Source organism: Rhodnius prolixus, unplaced genomic scaffold (assembly GCF_049639745.1).
Source record: "Rhodnius prolixus isolate KJV_2025 unplaced genomic scaffold, Rpr scaffold_1, whole genome shotgun sequence".
In the NCBI taxonomy this organism is placed as follows: domain Eukaryota; kingdom Metazoa; phylum Arthropoda; class Insecta; order Hemiptera; family Reduviidae; genus Rhodnius; species Rhodnius prolixus.
In genome coordinates, this window is record NW_027411581.1 from 35,607,796 (window position 1) to 35,623,709 (window position 15,914).

A 15,914-nucleotide genomic window follows, 5' to 3' on the forward strand; every position below is an offset into this window, starting at 1 on the left:
AGTAGAAAAATTAGTGAAATTGTGAAAAATTACTAAAAATGTGGGAAAAAGTGGAAAAACACAAAAAAAAAAATTAAAAAGGCGAAAATAAAGTTAAAAAACAATCTCGTAGAAGAGAATTTGAATAAAAGATGTTTAGGAATGGTATACACTTGCAGGTTTTTTTTTTTTTTTTTTTTTTTTTTTTAGAGCCGTTATGTTATGTTACGCAAGATCGCGCACTCGAATCCATCTGCTAGCCCTTAGATTTCAGCAATTCAATAGAATTAAATATTGAACAATTTAGGAAAAAGTGTTCCAGACTATCTGGTTCTTCCAATGAACATAATGTGTATTCCTTACCAGGCTCAAATGTATATTTTTAGCCATTTATATTATTTATTATTATTATTTAAATTTACATCTGGTTTAACCATATATGGTATACAGTTGGAGATAGACCTCAACAAATACAACAACAAAAAAATAAATAAATAAAATAAGTAAATGGAATACATAATTTTTAAAAATAAGAAAAATTAAAATTAATAAAATTAAATTCTAACATAAACAAGTAGTCTCAAACGGCAAAAGAAAAACAAAAATACTCTATGGTACCAACAAATCAAAAACAAAAAATAAACAAAAATAAGAAATACTTCAGTGACCTTAATAAAAAAAGAAAAAATTCGGATCCTCCTATTTAAAGAATAAATAAATTCAAAATTACTTAGCAGAAAACAAAATAAAATTATTAATAATAATAACAAAAATAAATATAAAAGGCAAGAATAGTAAAAAAATTAATAAAATGATAGAATAACTTTGAAAACTAACAAAAAATACTTCTTAATTTAAAAATATTTTGACAGAAAACAAAAACATCATTCAACTTACTGAGATGACCTGGCTCCGTAAAAGAAAGAAAATTTACAAAAATGTCATCATAATTGTCCACAGCACTACAATATTTCTGAACAAGTGGATCTCTAAAAGATGAAAGGGTAGGACACCTTGCGATGGCATGAGCAATGTCATCAGGTTCATTTAATGAACACAGTTGACATAATTTATTGCTATTAAATTCAAATTTTTTCCGATTGAAGTATATTTTATTATTATTTATTGAAGTAGATTTTTTTGCAACTTAGACGGAGCTGAGCCATTAATCTCAACTTTTCAATATGAATATTGTAAGAAAAGTAAACTTCTCCACAATTTAAATTACTTAAATGTCTGTAAAGCGGACTATAGCGACTATTCAGGACTGACTCGATATCTTTAGACAGCAAATTGTTCCTAAACGAATCCAATACTCGACGGAATTCTTCACGAGCCACAACTACGCTCTGACCAGCCCACAGGTCCTCAACACCGATAGAAGAGAGGCAATGTCTCAACGAACTCACCCAATTATATGGTATATTACTACTACCATCCAATTCCTTCAACCTTAAATAGCACAGTTTAGGGAGGCGACAATCTGGCATTTCTAGCAGCCTTAACCACCAGCCTAATACTCTTAAAAATCTTAAAACCAGTATGTATCCTTCCCGTTTCAATCCGTACAAAACAATCAGGTGTATTCCTTGGTAGACGCAGCAGTAATTTTAAAAATCTCAGTTGCCCTCTTTCTATAAAATTACTGAAGTTACAACCCCAGATTTCCACCAAATACAAAAGCACACTCTCAGAGATGGATCATACAAAGCAAGCTTAGTTTCCCAACTGTCACTCTTTCAAGACTTTAGCAAGGACATAACCGAAGCCGTAGCAGCTACATTCTTTGAAAGAAAATATTTGCCCGCCTTGGTAAACTTTGCGGATGGAGAAAAAGGGACCTCCAAGTAAGTAAAATTATTAGAAAAATTTAAATTATTCTCTCCACACCATAATTGCTTTACATTTGATACATTTCCACCCTTCGAAAAGACCATTGCATAAGTCTTGCTGATATTTACCTTCAATAAATTCTCCTCACAGTACTCCTTTAGAGCAAATAATTGTTTTTGGGAACTCATCCAAGTGGGGGCAAGAAGGACCATATCATCTGCATACAAGATCATATACAGATTTTGTCTTTACTTAACGAGAGTCCAGTTAAGTTTCTAGAGTTGAAGAAAGTCACTACATCTGAAATATACAAAGAAAACAAGAGTGGACTCAAGATTTCGCCCAGTAAAATCCCCTCCGAAAGGAGTATCTCTTTAGAATAAACATTACCGGCTTGAATTACCATTGATGCATTGTCATACAAATTTTTAATTACTTGTAGGATCTTAAGCCTAAACCATAGAGCTTATGCCATAATTTCCCATGATTAACCGAATCGAAAGCTCTTCTAAAATCCACAGAGTGTTAACACTTTACTACGCTTTAGTCTAAGGCTGATATTAACAATAGAAGAGGGTACAAAAACACAATCGCGGCATCCCCTGCCCTTGCGGAAACCCATCTGCTCCTCGGGGATCAAGTTGTGTTTTTCGACCCAATCATAAAGCCTACTATAGATAATTTTGGTGAAGAGCTTGGTAATACAATTGAAAATCGCAATACCCCTATAATTATTCGGGTCTGAGGGATACCCTTCTTATACAATAACTTTATTTTTATTGAAGGCCAAGATTTAGGGAGAACTTCTGAATGAAAAGCCTGATTAAATAAAGTCAATAGAAATTCAATCCAAGAGGAACTAAGATTTTTAAAACATTCGTTGGAAATTAAATCCAATCCAGCCGCCTTCTTTAATTTACAATCATTAATACTTGAAAGTAACTCCACCAAAGAGATATCTTTATCCAAAATAGGATCGTAATAACCAGAAAAGCTAGTATTATCAACAATTTTCGGAGGAAAGATACCACTGTAAAATTTCTCCCAGTCCTGACAGGAAAGAATATCTGGACTATAAGATTTAACCCTAAACTTGGCTACTGCAGACCAAAACTCAGTAGTATTTTTAACATTTCTTAAAGTCATCTTTATATTATCAAAATATTTTCTCTTACTGGACATTATTGTATTTTTATAATCCTTTTTTGATTTATGGTACTCGGCTAAGGAAATATTACTAAACAAGCTTGCCTTGCAGATCTTTAATTGAGCTTTACCTTTCCTTTTCGCTAAATGACAGGAATGATTAAACCAAGGTTTATTGTCAACTCTCCTATTAGACGAAGAATACTTGTAATTTCTAACAGACAACATACCAGAAGATTTCATTACCTCGTGCATATGATTAATAAAAAAATAATACTTTTCATTTTAAGTTGAAACATGGCCCGCATCAGAAACGTCCGGATCGGCTAATAAGGACTTAAACTTACTTAAGGTTTCATTACCTCTAATTAAAAACTGCACTGTAGAATTAGAAACAACATTTTTATAACATTTACTGAGTTTTAAAGAAGGAATTTTAACTGACAAAATACAAAGATTATGGTCGGTTAATTGAGAATTATTTATTATATCAAAATTATAAATATAATGTGCACAGCTTAAATTGAACCAAACCAGATCGACAACGCTACAACCTCGTTTATTCATGTTCGTAAAACTGCCTAAGATTTCAACTCCTAGTGTTCTACCATTGCAAACAAAGAAACCGAATTCACTCATTAAATCCACCGAGAGTTTTCCTCTGTTGTTTACAACTAGGTCTTGCGAATTTCTACTATTTGACAAAAAAGTATTTTCGAAAATTATTATTACCTCCTCCGTCCATATTTTATAGAACATATTCAATAAATAGTGTGTCCAGGAAGGAGGTTGACTTTTAAAGAGCTCATTTTTTATTTGGTCTGGACCAGCAGATTTATTCTCTTTTGACGACTCAATACTATACATCAATTCCTTTAAAGTAAAATCCTCATCGAGAACAGGACAATGTACCCCAAAATAATCAATATCACTGTATAAGAGTTCTGGGAAAATATTTTTATAAAATTTTTCCCAAACATTCATTCCCATTTCGTTTTTATTAAAATTTTTATTTTGAAACACTTTTACTGCCTGCAAAAAAAACTGCCTTTGAATTATTTGAGGAGTTAAATTTTATTTGAATCTGTTTGTAATAATTATATTTTGCATCTAATACTGTTTTTCTATAGGCTTTTTTGGCCGATAAGTATAATTTTAATACATCTTCATGAAATTCTAATTTTTTGCACTCTCTAAATGACTTATTTACTAAACGTTTTGCTACATTACAATCAGGAGTGAACCAAGATTTATAATTGTAAAATTTATGTCTGGATTTACATTTAACAAAAATTCCAATATCATATCCCATGTTTTGCAAAATAGATTGAATTGGAACATTTCAAAAAATTATAAAATTTTGTCAACTTTTCTGAATCAATTCTTATCAACTGAATACTTTGGCTTATACTAGATTTTATATCTTTAATTTTGCTATTGTCTAAATTAGTATCTATTTTAATTTTTAATTTGCAAAGCAAATGCTGTGAAAATGAAGTAATCGGTAAAATACTAAAGTGGCAACAATATTTCAAAGCAAAATAATCTAACTAGATTAGGATCTAGCACACTTTTTCCTTGAAAACCGACAAATGTATAATTAGCAGGACGATCATCATCCGATCTACCATTACATAAAAATAAACCATTACTTTCCATAATTTTAGTTAATCTTTTACCCCTATCTGTTACTACTTTGACAAAACTCTTTCCACTAAAACATGTACCAATGAAAATATCATTTTCTAACATTTTCTAACTCAGAATGCTGATGGCAGCATTTACACAGAGCTCGTTGAGTTTATAACAAACAATAAGATAACTCTGTAAATATTCAAGATGCTAAAGAAGCTTCGAAAGAAGAATTTAAATGGCTGATTTGCTAGCTCAAGAACCCAATAACAAAGTAAAAAAAAAAAAAAAAAACATATTTAACTCTTCTAATCTTGCATTATAATCTTCTCCAAGTACAATACTACTCTCTGGATATAACTGCCTTAATTTAAATAATTCATTGTCCAAGTTTTGCATTACATTAACCACGTCAATATCGGGTTTTAAGTATAGTACTCTCTAAATCAATGATCCTGTCTTAAACTTGAATAACAAAAATAACATTAAGTTACATTTACTTATCTCTGTTATCTCCAAATTAAAATTCTTTCTTATTAATAAGAATACTCCACCAGCTCTGCCCTTTATACACTTTTAATCTGCTTTAACATAAAATATTTCATAATTTAATAAATATTGAGGAATGGTGAAGTTGTCGGCACTTAACCAAGTCTCACATAGACATAATACTCGTATATGGAATTCAAGTAATTTGTTTACCTCAACACCATCCATGTGAGTCAAAGTACCTACACCTCCTACATTCCAATAACCAATATTAACCTTCGGACTACAACGTACGGGTCATTTTGACCCGCGCGCGTCTAAAACGCGCGTACGTCAGTTGTCAGTGGCGGGAGAGGGTAAGGACTTTGAGTAGCTTCCTTTTCAGTTTTCCTGCAGATGTTATCGCGGCAATAGCCAACACCAAAGGTACGTGACTTTGTAAAATTCTAAGAACATTAAGACTGGGTCAATATGACCCCACGTTGTGTAATATGTTCTGGTTTTTTCAATAATTTGTTTTTATAAATTATTCATTTTATTGTTTTTCCTGGAAGGTTTCTACGTTTTTGTTAACCCTCTTAAATTGTTTCTGCTGTCATCGATGCACGTTACTGGAACTGTGAACCAAAACACGCAAAAACCTGACATTCTACAACTTGACGAAAGGTGGAGTCGATGTTTTTGACAAGTTATGCCACAGCTATTCAGCCAAAAGAGCTTCCAGAAGATGGCCAATGCGCTATTTTTTTGGTGTACTAGATGCTGCTGGAACAAACACCTTCGTACTTCATCGGCTCAATAACAACCCAGGGAATCGAACCATCCGATCCGACTTTTTGAAATCATTAGCGTTCTCATTGGAGGAGCCTTTCATGAAGCTTAGAATGAACAACACAAAGCTACCCAAAACTGTACGAACCAAAATAAGAACAGTTCTGGGGCTTCCAGAATCTTTGGAAGCTGCACCTACCCCTCCTTGCCGAGGCCGATCAGCGACAAGAACGAGATGCCACCTGTGCAAGAACGACAGGAAAACATACAATTCCTGCGATATCTGTGCCTTACCAATTTGTAGACAACGAAAAAATTAAACGTTTGTGTGTTCGATGTGGACTGGAAGGAACTATTGAAGATGGACGAGAATTAGTTACCTAGTCCCTTGGGCAGAATGATATAAAATGTTAGGTACCTAATTATTTTATTTTTTCGTGTCTTTCATTTTTTTGTTTCTTGGAGTTACCTTCGTGAATTTTGTAAATTTTAGTACCTATTTTTTAAAATTAACTATTTAAGTACTTTTTTTTTATTTGCACCTAATAAATTAGAATTCATTGTTTCCATTACCATGTTAATAAAAGTCTGATTTTTAAAAATATTGATTTTATTATTTCCTTAAATGTCAAACAGGTCTTATTGCAAATAAAAAATGAATTGGGTCAAAAAGACCCAACGTTGTAATGCATGTCTCGGCAATTCACGTTGTTGTCCGAAGGTTAATAAAAGTAGTATTTCTATTCAAACCTTTTAATTTAGACGAACTTTTATTACTATCAGATGCATTCCGTTTAACTACCTCAACCTAATGTAGACTGCTTTCCTTCTTAGATGCTTTCTTTTGAGGAATGTCGCTTAGCTTGGATACCCGCTTTTGGTGACTTACTAACTGCCTGTATCCGATGAAAATACTGCCGCTTACCTGGTGACCCCTCTGCTTTTCTTTTCTGCCTACTCTTTACTAGCCTACCATCTTTCAGCCAGTTTCTCAATGTACCATCTGACAAATTTTCAAGTCCCGTGCTTGCTGAATAATATCCTCTCGGACGAATACATTAAGCTACTTGCTTCTTTATTTTGAAGTTCTTCTAGGGACAGCAACTTGCCTACTAAAAGGAGTTTATTATACTTAATAAATGCCTTTTTATTATTATTTCTTGCCTCCTTCCAGAAATGATACAGCTTTTTCCTAGTCTCTCTTACACTAACTGGGAAATCCTCAGATAGTAACAAATTAATAATAATAATAATAATAATAATAGAGTTTATTGCCAAAATGTTCTTACAAACACAAAAATAAGTAAAAAGATAAAAAACGAAATAAACAATCAAATTCCTTATAAAAAGTACCAAATTAGTTCCTTTTAAATGTTGATACATGAAAATCCGTAACTGGTCAGAGAAAAGGAAAACATGTACGCTACTAGAAATAAATGCATCAAATTTAGATTGGGCTGTGGGCCAACGAAGTTGCTATTTCAATAAAGGTATTTTATAAAATTAGCATAATAAAGAAATCTTGATGCACAAAAGTTTTTTTTCATCTGCAAGGTGATATTAAATTCGTGCTTCACCTGCACACATTTTGAATATAAAGGTAAACTTTACACTAAGATTAAATATAACATAAACTAACTGCTAAAATAAATACTAGTAGTATTTCACTTGCAAAATAAATAATTTATTTGAAAACAATTTTTAGTATACTACAAATCAGTAAAAAAAAAAATGTAATTAACAATAATTAATCTGAATTAAGAAGTAAACAAAGGCCATAAAGTGTCCATTTTCTAGCTTGTTCACTCTTGGGCAATGAAGCATCGAATACTACTCCGCTACCGACTGATACATTCCTACCTAGGTGTGGTATAGACTGGAACCACTACTTTGTTCTAAATGGGACAAAACCAAAATCATTAGTGAAAAGGTCAAAAAATTACAATGTTATAATAACTAGGTACAATAAAATTACAAAAATAATTAATAATATATACTCTGTGGAAAATAGCAGCATATATGCACTAGTAGTTCGGTACAATAGCAGCGGCATTTATTGGATGCATTTTACGCTCCATTCTATTATTGGGGTTACTTCTTAAAAATCAAGGTTTTCTCTAACTAAAACTCATCCCTCAAATATTATATCTAAGAGGCACACAAATCAATGTAAAAGATTTGTCCGTTCTTTAGGTTTTACAACCCGTTCCTTAAGTTTATATCAATGAACTTATCCGGTTCATATATAAATTGTTCATACAAAAAAGAAAAGAAAACTCTTAAATTTTGTAATTTCTTTGTACTTGGGAAATTTCAAAATGTATTTTTATCCCTGATTTTATTCGTACTAGACAAGAATAGGAGCTGCAGGTTTTTTTAGATCAGCGCAACGAACCTCGCCTGAAATTATTGGAGAGTTTAAGATGAATGAATTGATTATTGGCAAGCGTCTTATAAGTCCGAAGTCAGGGATGAAGCCATCTCAGCTTATGAGAAACCAGGTCACCCTGAACTACTCCGTTGGAATATAGAAAAAGCAATTCCATAGCTTAACTACCCATATTTGAGAAGCACATGAGGAGGAATATTTCTTCACTGCCCGCAGAAGTGACTTCTTAGTGTAAGGGTTTATTTCAATCCCATAGCATTAGGTTTACTATGGAACAGTTTATTTAGGAATTGCAGGAACGTATTTTAAAAGTACTGCACATCTTGAATTGAGTTAATTCCTTGTAAGTAAATAGCCAACTTAGGAAATTGCTCATTGAAAATAATCGAAAAGTAAGACAATAAATTGAATTAAAAAAATTCTTTTAGCATTGCCCATTTTTACAAAATAAATAAAGCAACAATAAAATAACAGCAAATAAATAAATAAAAATATTTTGAAGATAAGGATTAGCAAGTATTTCTATACTTAAACACTTAATTCGATTTACAACCCACCTCTAGCAAACCCTTTCGGAGAGGTCTGGCAGCGGCAACAGTAAGCTACATTAAGATATAGAAACATTTTTTTTTTTTTTTTTTTTTTAAAAAGTTTATTTGTTTTAAATACGTCTACGAGCGGGATAGGGGAGCGCTGGTAAACTATAGTTCGCATTGTCCTTTCTCATTTCTTATTCCACGTCCTATGAACATTCTATTTCTCCATTATTTGAAGTTCAATATTGGTCTTTACTTCACTGTCTAATTCCTTTTTTTTTATTTATTTATTTTTTTTTTTGCGAGTAAGGTAAACTATGAGATTTATTTAAAAACCACAGACCTAAGAACGTTGGCCCATCACTCTCAAGTTATTGATAATATAAAGCTATCGTTCTTAATTGTTATGGGTATTTGCTAAAATTCTTTTTATTGAGTGATAAAAATCTATTTGACCATACACACACACACACTGTTCATTATTATTTTTGGTGACTTATTCATAGTTTCAATGGGATTAATAAATAAATGCCAGTTTCAACCACGATAAACTTTATTATGCCGAGCTTTCGACCAAGGGATTAGGTCATCTTCAGGACTGTGGAACATATGTTTTAGAGAGACATGTGCCATCCTAGTCCGAGAAAAGAACATAGCTCAAGAAACGCTAATGACCGTAGTCGTCGATGCGCCAGCGAAAAAAATTACCTCTAATATTACTATATTATTATGTTTTGCCTTAAAAGTAAATAAAATAATAATTTTATGATTTCCTTTACTCGCTTCTGCTTTTCATTATAATTGGAGAAAGATTCAGATAAGTGTAAAATGAGCAATCGAGTTTGTTCTTACTCAACTAAGTACTTACCGGACTCTCTGCGAGCCCGAATTGAGTTAAGTATAGCTTGTTGCTCTTCAAAATTTTCATGATATTCTATAATTCTTTTCAGAAATCTGACAAATAGTTCATACACGCCTTTAATTGGGGTGTAGGTACAAACTTCCTTACCCTGAAAAAATACGTGTGTAAGATTGCCTTACTTGCAATTGCAATGTGCTTTAACATTAGTTTGATGAATATCAACGGCCTATTTGGCAAACCTTGTGCTTTTCTGGTATCTTCTCTCATCTCTCCACAAAATCTACTGTCGCTATCTTTTCATATATTTCCTTTTTAAGTGTTTTTGATATTTTAGTAATTTTGTTTAAACGTCTAAGTTTGTATTTAATCTGTATATTATTTTCATCATCATTAAGTCACGTTTAAAGTAGTTATACGATGACAATTTAAATTGTTTTACAACTAAAATATTAGTTAAAAATCGTACTTTCTAATAATCTAGTACTTTCCAGGAAAAAGTGAAGATAATAAATTAAATAAATTCTCAGACTACTAAGGTAGCCGCAAGAGCGAAATTCTCTCTCCTATATATTGCTAAGGAAAAGTAAAAAAATTCGGGCCTTCCCTTTGGTCCACTTAACCTAACCCCAAAACTAGATAAGAAATAGGAATTTCAGTAGAATATAGTAATCAGTTTTATTTAACTTGCAGGTTTAAGATAGCGTAGAAATCGTAGGAACAAGTAGTATTTGGATATTAGATCACTTGATGAGGGTAGATATGTCAGGTGTAGGGAACAAGGTGGAATTGAAAAAAAATCGTACGGTATAAGGATTGATCGTCAAAACCTTCACGAAAAATAGAAAGGTTGAAAAACGCCTTGCTTTGACAGTTTTTTTTTATATTTTCCAATATAAGGTAAAATTTCCAAATTTTCTTTAAAATAAGTCGTAATGTTTTGGAAGGCATAACAACTACATTTCGAGAAAACTGCCGAAAATGGGATAAACAACATTTTTGGAAATTGCTCTTTTTCTATTTTTATAAGCAACTTTTATACAAATGCGTGAATGAGATACTATTTGATTCGAAATTTCTTGTAAATGTGCCTTTTTGGGGCAATTAAGCAATCATCTTTTATATCATATATGAAACGTGAATTAGGAACGTAACAACCAGACTATGGGAGGTATGGTAAGATAAGTAACAAATAATACCAAACTTTGTATCATATAAACAAAAATTATGTCTTAACAACTATGGGCAGCTAAAATGATCAGTAAACGCAGGCGAGCTCGCACAGGGTACAACAACCGCGAACGTTCGAATTGGAATTGTCTTCTTTTTCACCTAGTACCTTGTTGCCAGCGCGGGCAAGTTAAAATATCTTAGGTGTGTGGCGCCTCACACGCAACTCCCAGTACAGATCCTCGAAACACAATGGAAATCGAACATCTGTCCTCAGTACGTGCGTTTTGTCATAGGAGGATCCTGAACCGTTGGTGGAACCAGCGAGCTGGTTCTATGACTTTTGCCTATGCATGTTTCATTCGATCCGTTTAATCAAACCCCGAACCTTGACGTGAACTACTGAAACCTTTTGAACACAGGAAAAGGCCCTTCGTAGGGTGGTTGCGCGTGATCAAAACGCACTAAGAAATTTGTCACTCTCGTGAAGATCAGAATGGACAAAAAATTTTGAGGAATTTTAAGTTAGTTACACGGTTGTACAGTGCGAAACTGCAGATACAGTGCAGATACTCTGTGATGGCGGAAAATTCCTAAGTATTAGAAGTCCCTATCTATAACCACTTGTTCACTAACTGTAGACTAGAACAGGTATGGCCAACATACCTGTTATTTACATTTTGTTCCTTCTCTAAAAATTGAGTAGTTTTATTTAAGAACATAACCATTTAATTTTTGAATTATTATTAACTAACTTTTTTTTTGTAAAAAAGCATAAACCTCCATTACGTTTAACCACTTCACTTTATAGCTTGTTGCTATCAAATCGACTCATAAAAATAATTCCTTAAAATAGTTAAAATAAAATATTTCTAGATAAACTGACTTTACCTCCAATAATTTCTTAATAGAATCCAGGGTGCTTTTACTGACGTTTTCTGGGTCTACACGTCTCAATATATTAATGAAAGTGCGCTGCCCCAAAAGTTTTTTAGCCTCCGACCATTTTACATTGCTGTTATTATTTATGACTGCGCATAGTGCTAAAGTTAAAGGCTTTGTAATTCTTACTAGCCGATTGTCAATCGATTTTCTATTAAACAATTTAAAAAATATATATTAGAATGAATGTGCATGCTAAATTGCTTAGAAAAATTATTATCACTATTCTGAATTACTAACTGGACCTTTAATTTAATAGCAACCCGATCTATTTGGGCAGCACCCTTTGTTTTGCAAATATTTGCATTAAAATGTTTCTCTCTCTCTCTCTCTTGTTCATGTAACATTATTTCCTAATTAAAACGAATATTAATAATAATTGTCTTTATTAATTAACATTTACATTTATCTTCATAAATAACATAAAATTAAAAATTACAATATAAAATAAATAAATACTTAAGAATACTTATTCTATTTTTTAACTAATGACTTAACTCTTGGTCTTTTAGACGGTCAGAGTGGAGTCTTGTTGCCATAACTAAATAAATATTATAATGAAAATAATTGTGAAGGCACAGAATGCAAATAAATTAAAGCAAACTGAAATTAGAGAAAAACATAACTAAATTAGAAAACAAGTTCTGACTTAAATTTATAGAAAAAATAGTAGAAGTCTTTATACCCAAGTTCACAATCTATAGGCATTATTATTTTTTTTATTTCAGAGAAAAACTTTCACAATCCAAAATATGTTGATAATACTGTTCTTAGTCTTTTAAAATAAGCTTACGAAAATGAATGAGACTTTTACACCATAATTCAATATTATTACAATTTGCAAAATTTAATGAGATGTTTAAATTGAATGTAATCTCTCTGAATCAAAAAATATTTTTTTAATTGCTAGTCTAGATAAATACAGTAATGAATGAACCGAGCCTACGATCAAAATCTACCGAAAAGTATTTAAATTATAATTAACTAAAACAAAATTAAGCAGCTCCATGGAATACATTTCCCATTGATTACAGTTCAAATAAACGGGAAAAACATACAGAAATTATTTGGTTTTACACAGAACAATTCCTTATTTGAAGTTAACAAAAAGAAATAAATTTACTGATACATAGTATCTTTTACATTTATACGACAGAGACAGCCACACGAACTCTCCCAAACTTGGGATCTCTTTTTAGCTGGAATCCATAGTACATGAAATTCACTAAAAGTTATTATATACTCTTCTTGGTCCATAATTTCCACAAATATTTCAAAAAGTAAGATAATGACGAAACTTGATAGGTATTTTAAAAATCAGAATCATATTTTTTATTTTTTAATCCCCAAACGTTATAGGCCAAACAGTGCATTTTCATATCCTTCTGAGTTAGCTATATATTACCATCAATATTACACTGCGTTCACATTTTTTGTTCCAGTAGGTTTTGGTGAGCGAGGCGTGTAGTTGAACTGTTCCAACATAACTTTCGCAGATGAAATGTTCATATCAGATTTAGTTCTTTTAAGTAGATGCTCATTTTTCTCTATGATTAGAGGGGCTTCACTATTTTTAGCGGGGAATAGGTTAACTCTCGTTTCTTAGCTTGCTCTGAAGTCGTTTGTCCAGCCTCATTATAACGTTCTTTAATGACCAATTTATTATACTTAATGACCGTTCATTTCCCCTTTTTTCGGGCCTCTACTAGCTTTGGACTCTTACGTACATCCGCCACCTCTTTAGGAAAATCCTCAGCAATCACTATTTTAGATCCTTTTAACTTGCTGTTTTTAAGAATCAATAATTTCGTTCGAAATTGAGTAAGACTTATTAAAATAGGCCGTGCATTATTATCTTTCGAAAATTTACCTATTCTTCTTAGAAAAACAAAGTCGGAAGTTGTCAGATTCAACTATAACTTCTCACTCAAAAGTGCACACAGAAACTCCTCCTGCTCCCAATAGTCATTGAATTCTTCATTAATGCTAAATAGCAACAAATTTTTCGTTCTCACTTCTCTTTCTAGGCTATTTACTCTAAGTTTTAATTGTTGATAATTTCCCTGAAGAGCTTCTATCGATTCTTTAATGTCTGCTATTAAAATTCCGGTTTTTTTCCGTATCAGCTTTCATTTCCTCTTTAAATTGTTTCATAAATTCCATAAATTGACTATTACCAATTTTATCAAATCAAATACATTTTATTGAATTATTTACTAAATGAATTTAACTTAAATAAATTTTAATAAAGAAATTTTTCGATCCAAGAGAAAAAGTGCGTCATTTAATCAAACGAGATTATAAAGAGGCTGCCGAAAACACTATTGAAACAGAAAGTTATCTGGTCAATATGTTAATAAACTTACCAGTAACAAAAGTTAAAGCCACAGAAATAAATATTTATATCCACGTTTAAATAAACAAACTCTTCTCCCACTTCACCACAATTCATACACGCCCCACTGATTTTAAATGCATAAATCCCCACTGTCTTTTAAAACCATATTAAATAAACTTTTTCAAAATCAAATAACTATAAAACGACTCGATAAAAATCTTCAAATTTTTATATGTGCATTAGCCAATTTTCGAATAGTTACAAGCTTTACAAACCATACTTTTAAACAAAAATATTAAGAGCGATGTTCGCTGTTCAAAAGTTAACCCAAGACTCCCGAAATATGACGAATTATTTTTATTTAAATTAATTTACTTTGTTATTCATTTGGCCATTCCTGATTTAGGGCATTTTAAATTTTGTTATAAAGAACCTGTCCTATTTTTTATTTAAATGTAAATATATGCACACATGTTAAAGTTACAATTTCTTTTATTTGTAACCATAAGAGAATCGCCCTATCATTGTGCAAGAAGGTAAGTGGAGTGACCAATGAAGATCAATGAACATCAGAGACCGGTGTAGCCTAGAGTGTTAGACATCCAGGTCACGTCACCGTAGTCCCTAATCCGCAGCTCACTGAGATCAGAACTCCTCACTTTCTTTTTACTTACTTTTTTCCGTTTCTCAATCGTTCTTTTCTTTTCCCCTTGTCTTTCCAATCGCCTCATTAATTTTTCCTTGCTGACATAACCCTTATAAGATTTCACTTTTTCCGAACTCCCCACTTCCACTAAGCTAGCAGCCACCAAGTTACCCTTAGCAAAAACCCACCTTCCGCCTAGGAAAAGGAAGTGTAACAGCATTAGTTCCGCCATGAGCAAGTTTGGAGGTTTTTTTAAGGAGCAACACCTTCTCAAACAAAAAAAAAACAAAAAATCTACTGTAACTATTACATTCATTACGTTTCAAGCAAAAAAACTTGGGGCCAATTATTATTTTTATAATAAAATTCCTAATTAGTTGTGAAATATAAGCCGATCAGCGTGACTTATATTTTCTTCTTACATCTCTTAAATAAAGCTTACTCTCAGTAAAATAAACATTACCTAAAAATCTCAAATTCTTCTGGAGAAATTCGCAAAAGATCTTTTTTCGCCTTCATGATATGATAGAATGATTGCTTCTTGAAGGAAGCGTCAGTTATATTGATCACTTCATTTCGGAAGTTTTGAAATGATTCTTTTATGTGCTTGATTTTATTGTTTGTTTTATTAGTTACTTTTATATTTTTCATTATGCTTTTAGACACTGTAACAGAAATAATTATTTCGGTACTCCTAAAGTCTAAGAACTCTTGTCGCTAAAATAAGCAAATCATAAGATGTTATTGAGGAACAAGTAAGCCAACAAGAAGAAATGTGTATATGCATGATGTGTATTTCATCCTCTGACGATGAGAAGATGGCTACTATTAAGTTATCTGAACAGTAAACAGACGTACAGATCAACTGGGTACGTAAATAATACATTTTGAAACTTTAAATCAATAAATTCAGTATGTAGGCTTTTCCTTCCATATGCTTTACTATTTTATTTATTACATCATAAAATACACCATAAATTACTCTAATTTTTGGTTTCCTTTCGCATCCTTTTCTAATTTGTTCCCCCAGTCATTCCATGACTTCCTCTTTTACTACAAAACTTTCTATTTCACCTCCTTCTTTCTATAACTTTCCTTATTTTCCTTATTTCAGTTTAACACGTAACCCACGTAACCCTTCCAAGCTACTTTCTTTTCCTTCACTATGTTTTGGATTTCTTTTC

At 31.9% G+C, this 15,914-nt stretch overlaps 1 protein-coding gene across 3 annotated transcripts in view; it reads right to left on the bottom strand.

Annotated features, from left to right (window-relative positions):
- Nucleotides 1-7,512: 7,512 nt before the first annotated feature.
- The window catches only part of LOC141448111 (uncharacterized), a 126,135-nt gene continuing 117,733 nt past the window's right edge, over nt 7,513-15,914 (bottom strand). For all 3 annotated transcript variants that reach the window (XM_074116203.1, XM_074116214.1, XM_074116193.1), the window contains 4 exons: nt 15,194-15,395; nt 11,696-11,897; nt 9,644-9,785; nt 7,513-7,745 (listed from right to left, as the gene is read on the bottom strand). In XM_074116203.1, the coding sequence (XP_073972304.1) occupies nt 7,711-7,745; nt 9,644-9,785; nt 11,696-11,897; nt 15,194-15,395 (581 nt within the window). In that variant the 3' untranslated portion in view covers nt 7,513-7,710. The remainder of the gene's footprint in view (nt 7,746-9,643; nt 9,786-11,695; nt 11,898-15,193; nt 15,396-15,914) is intronic.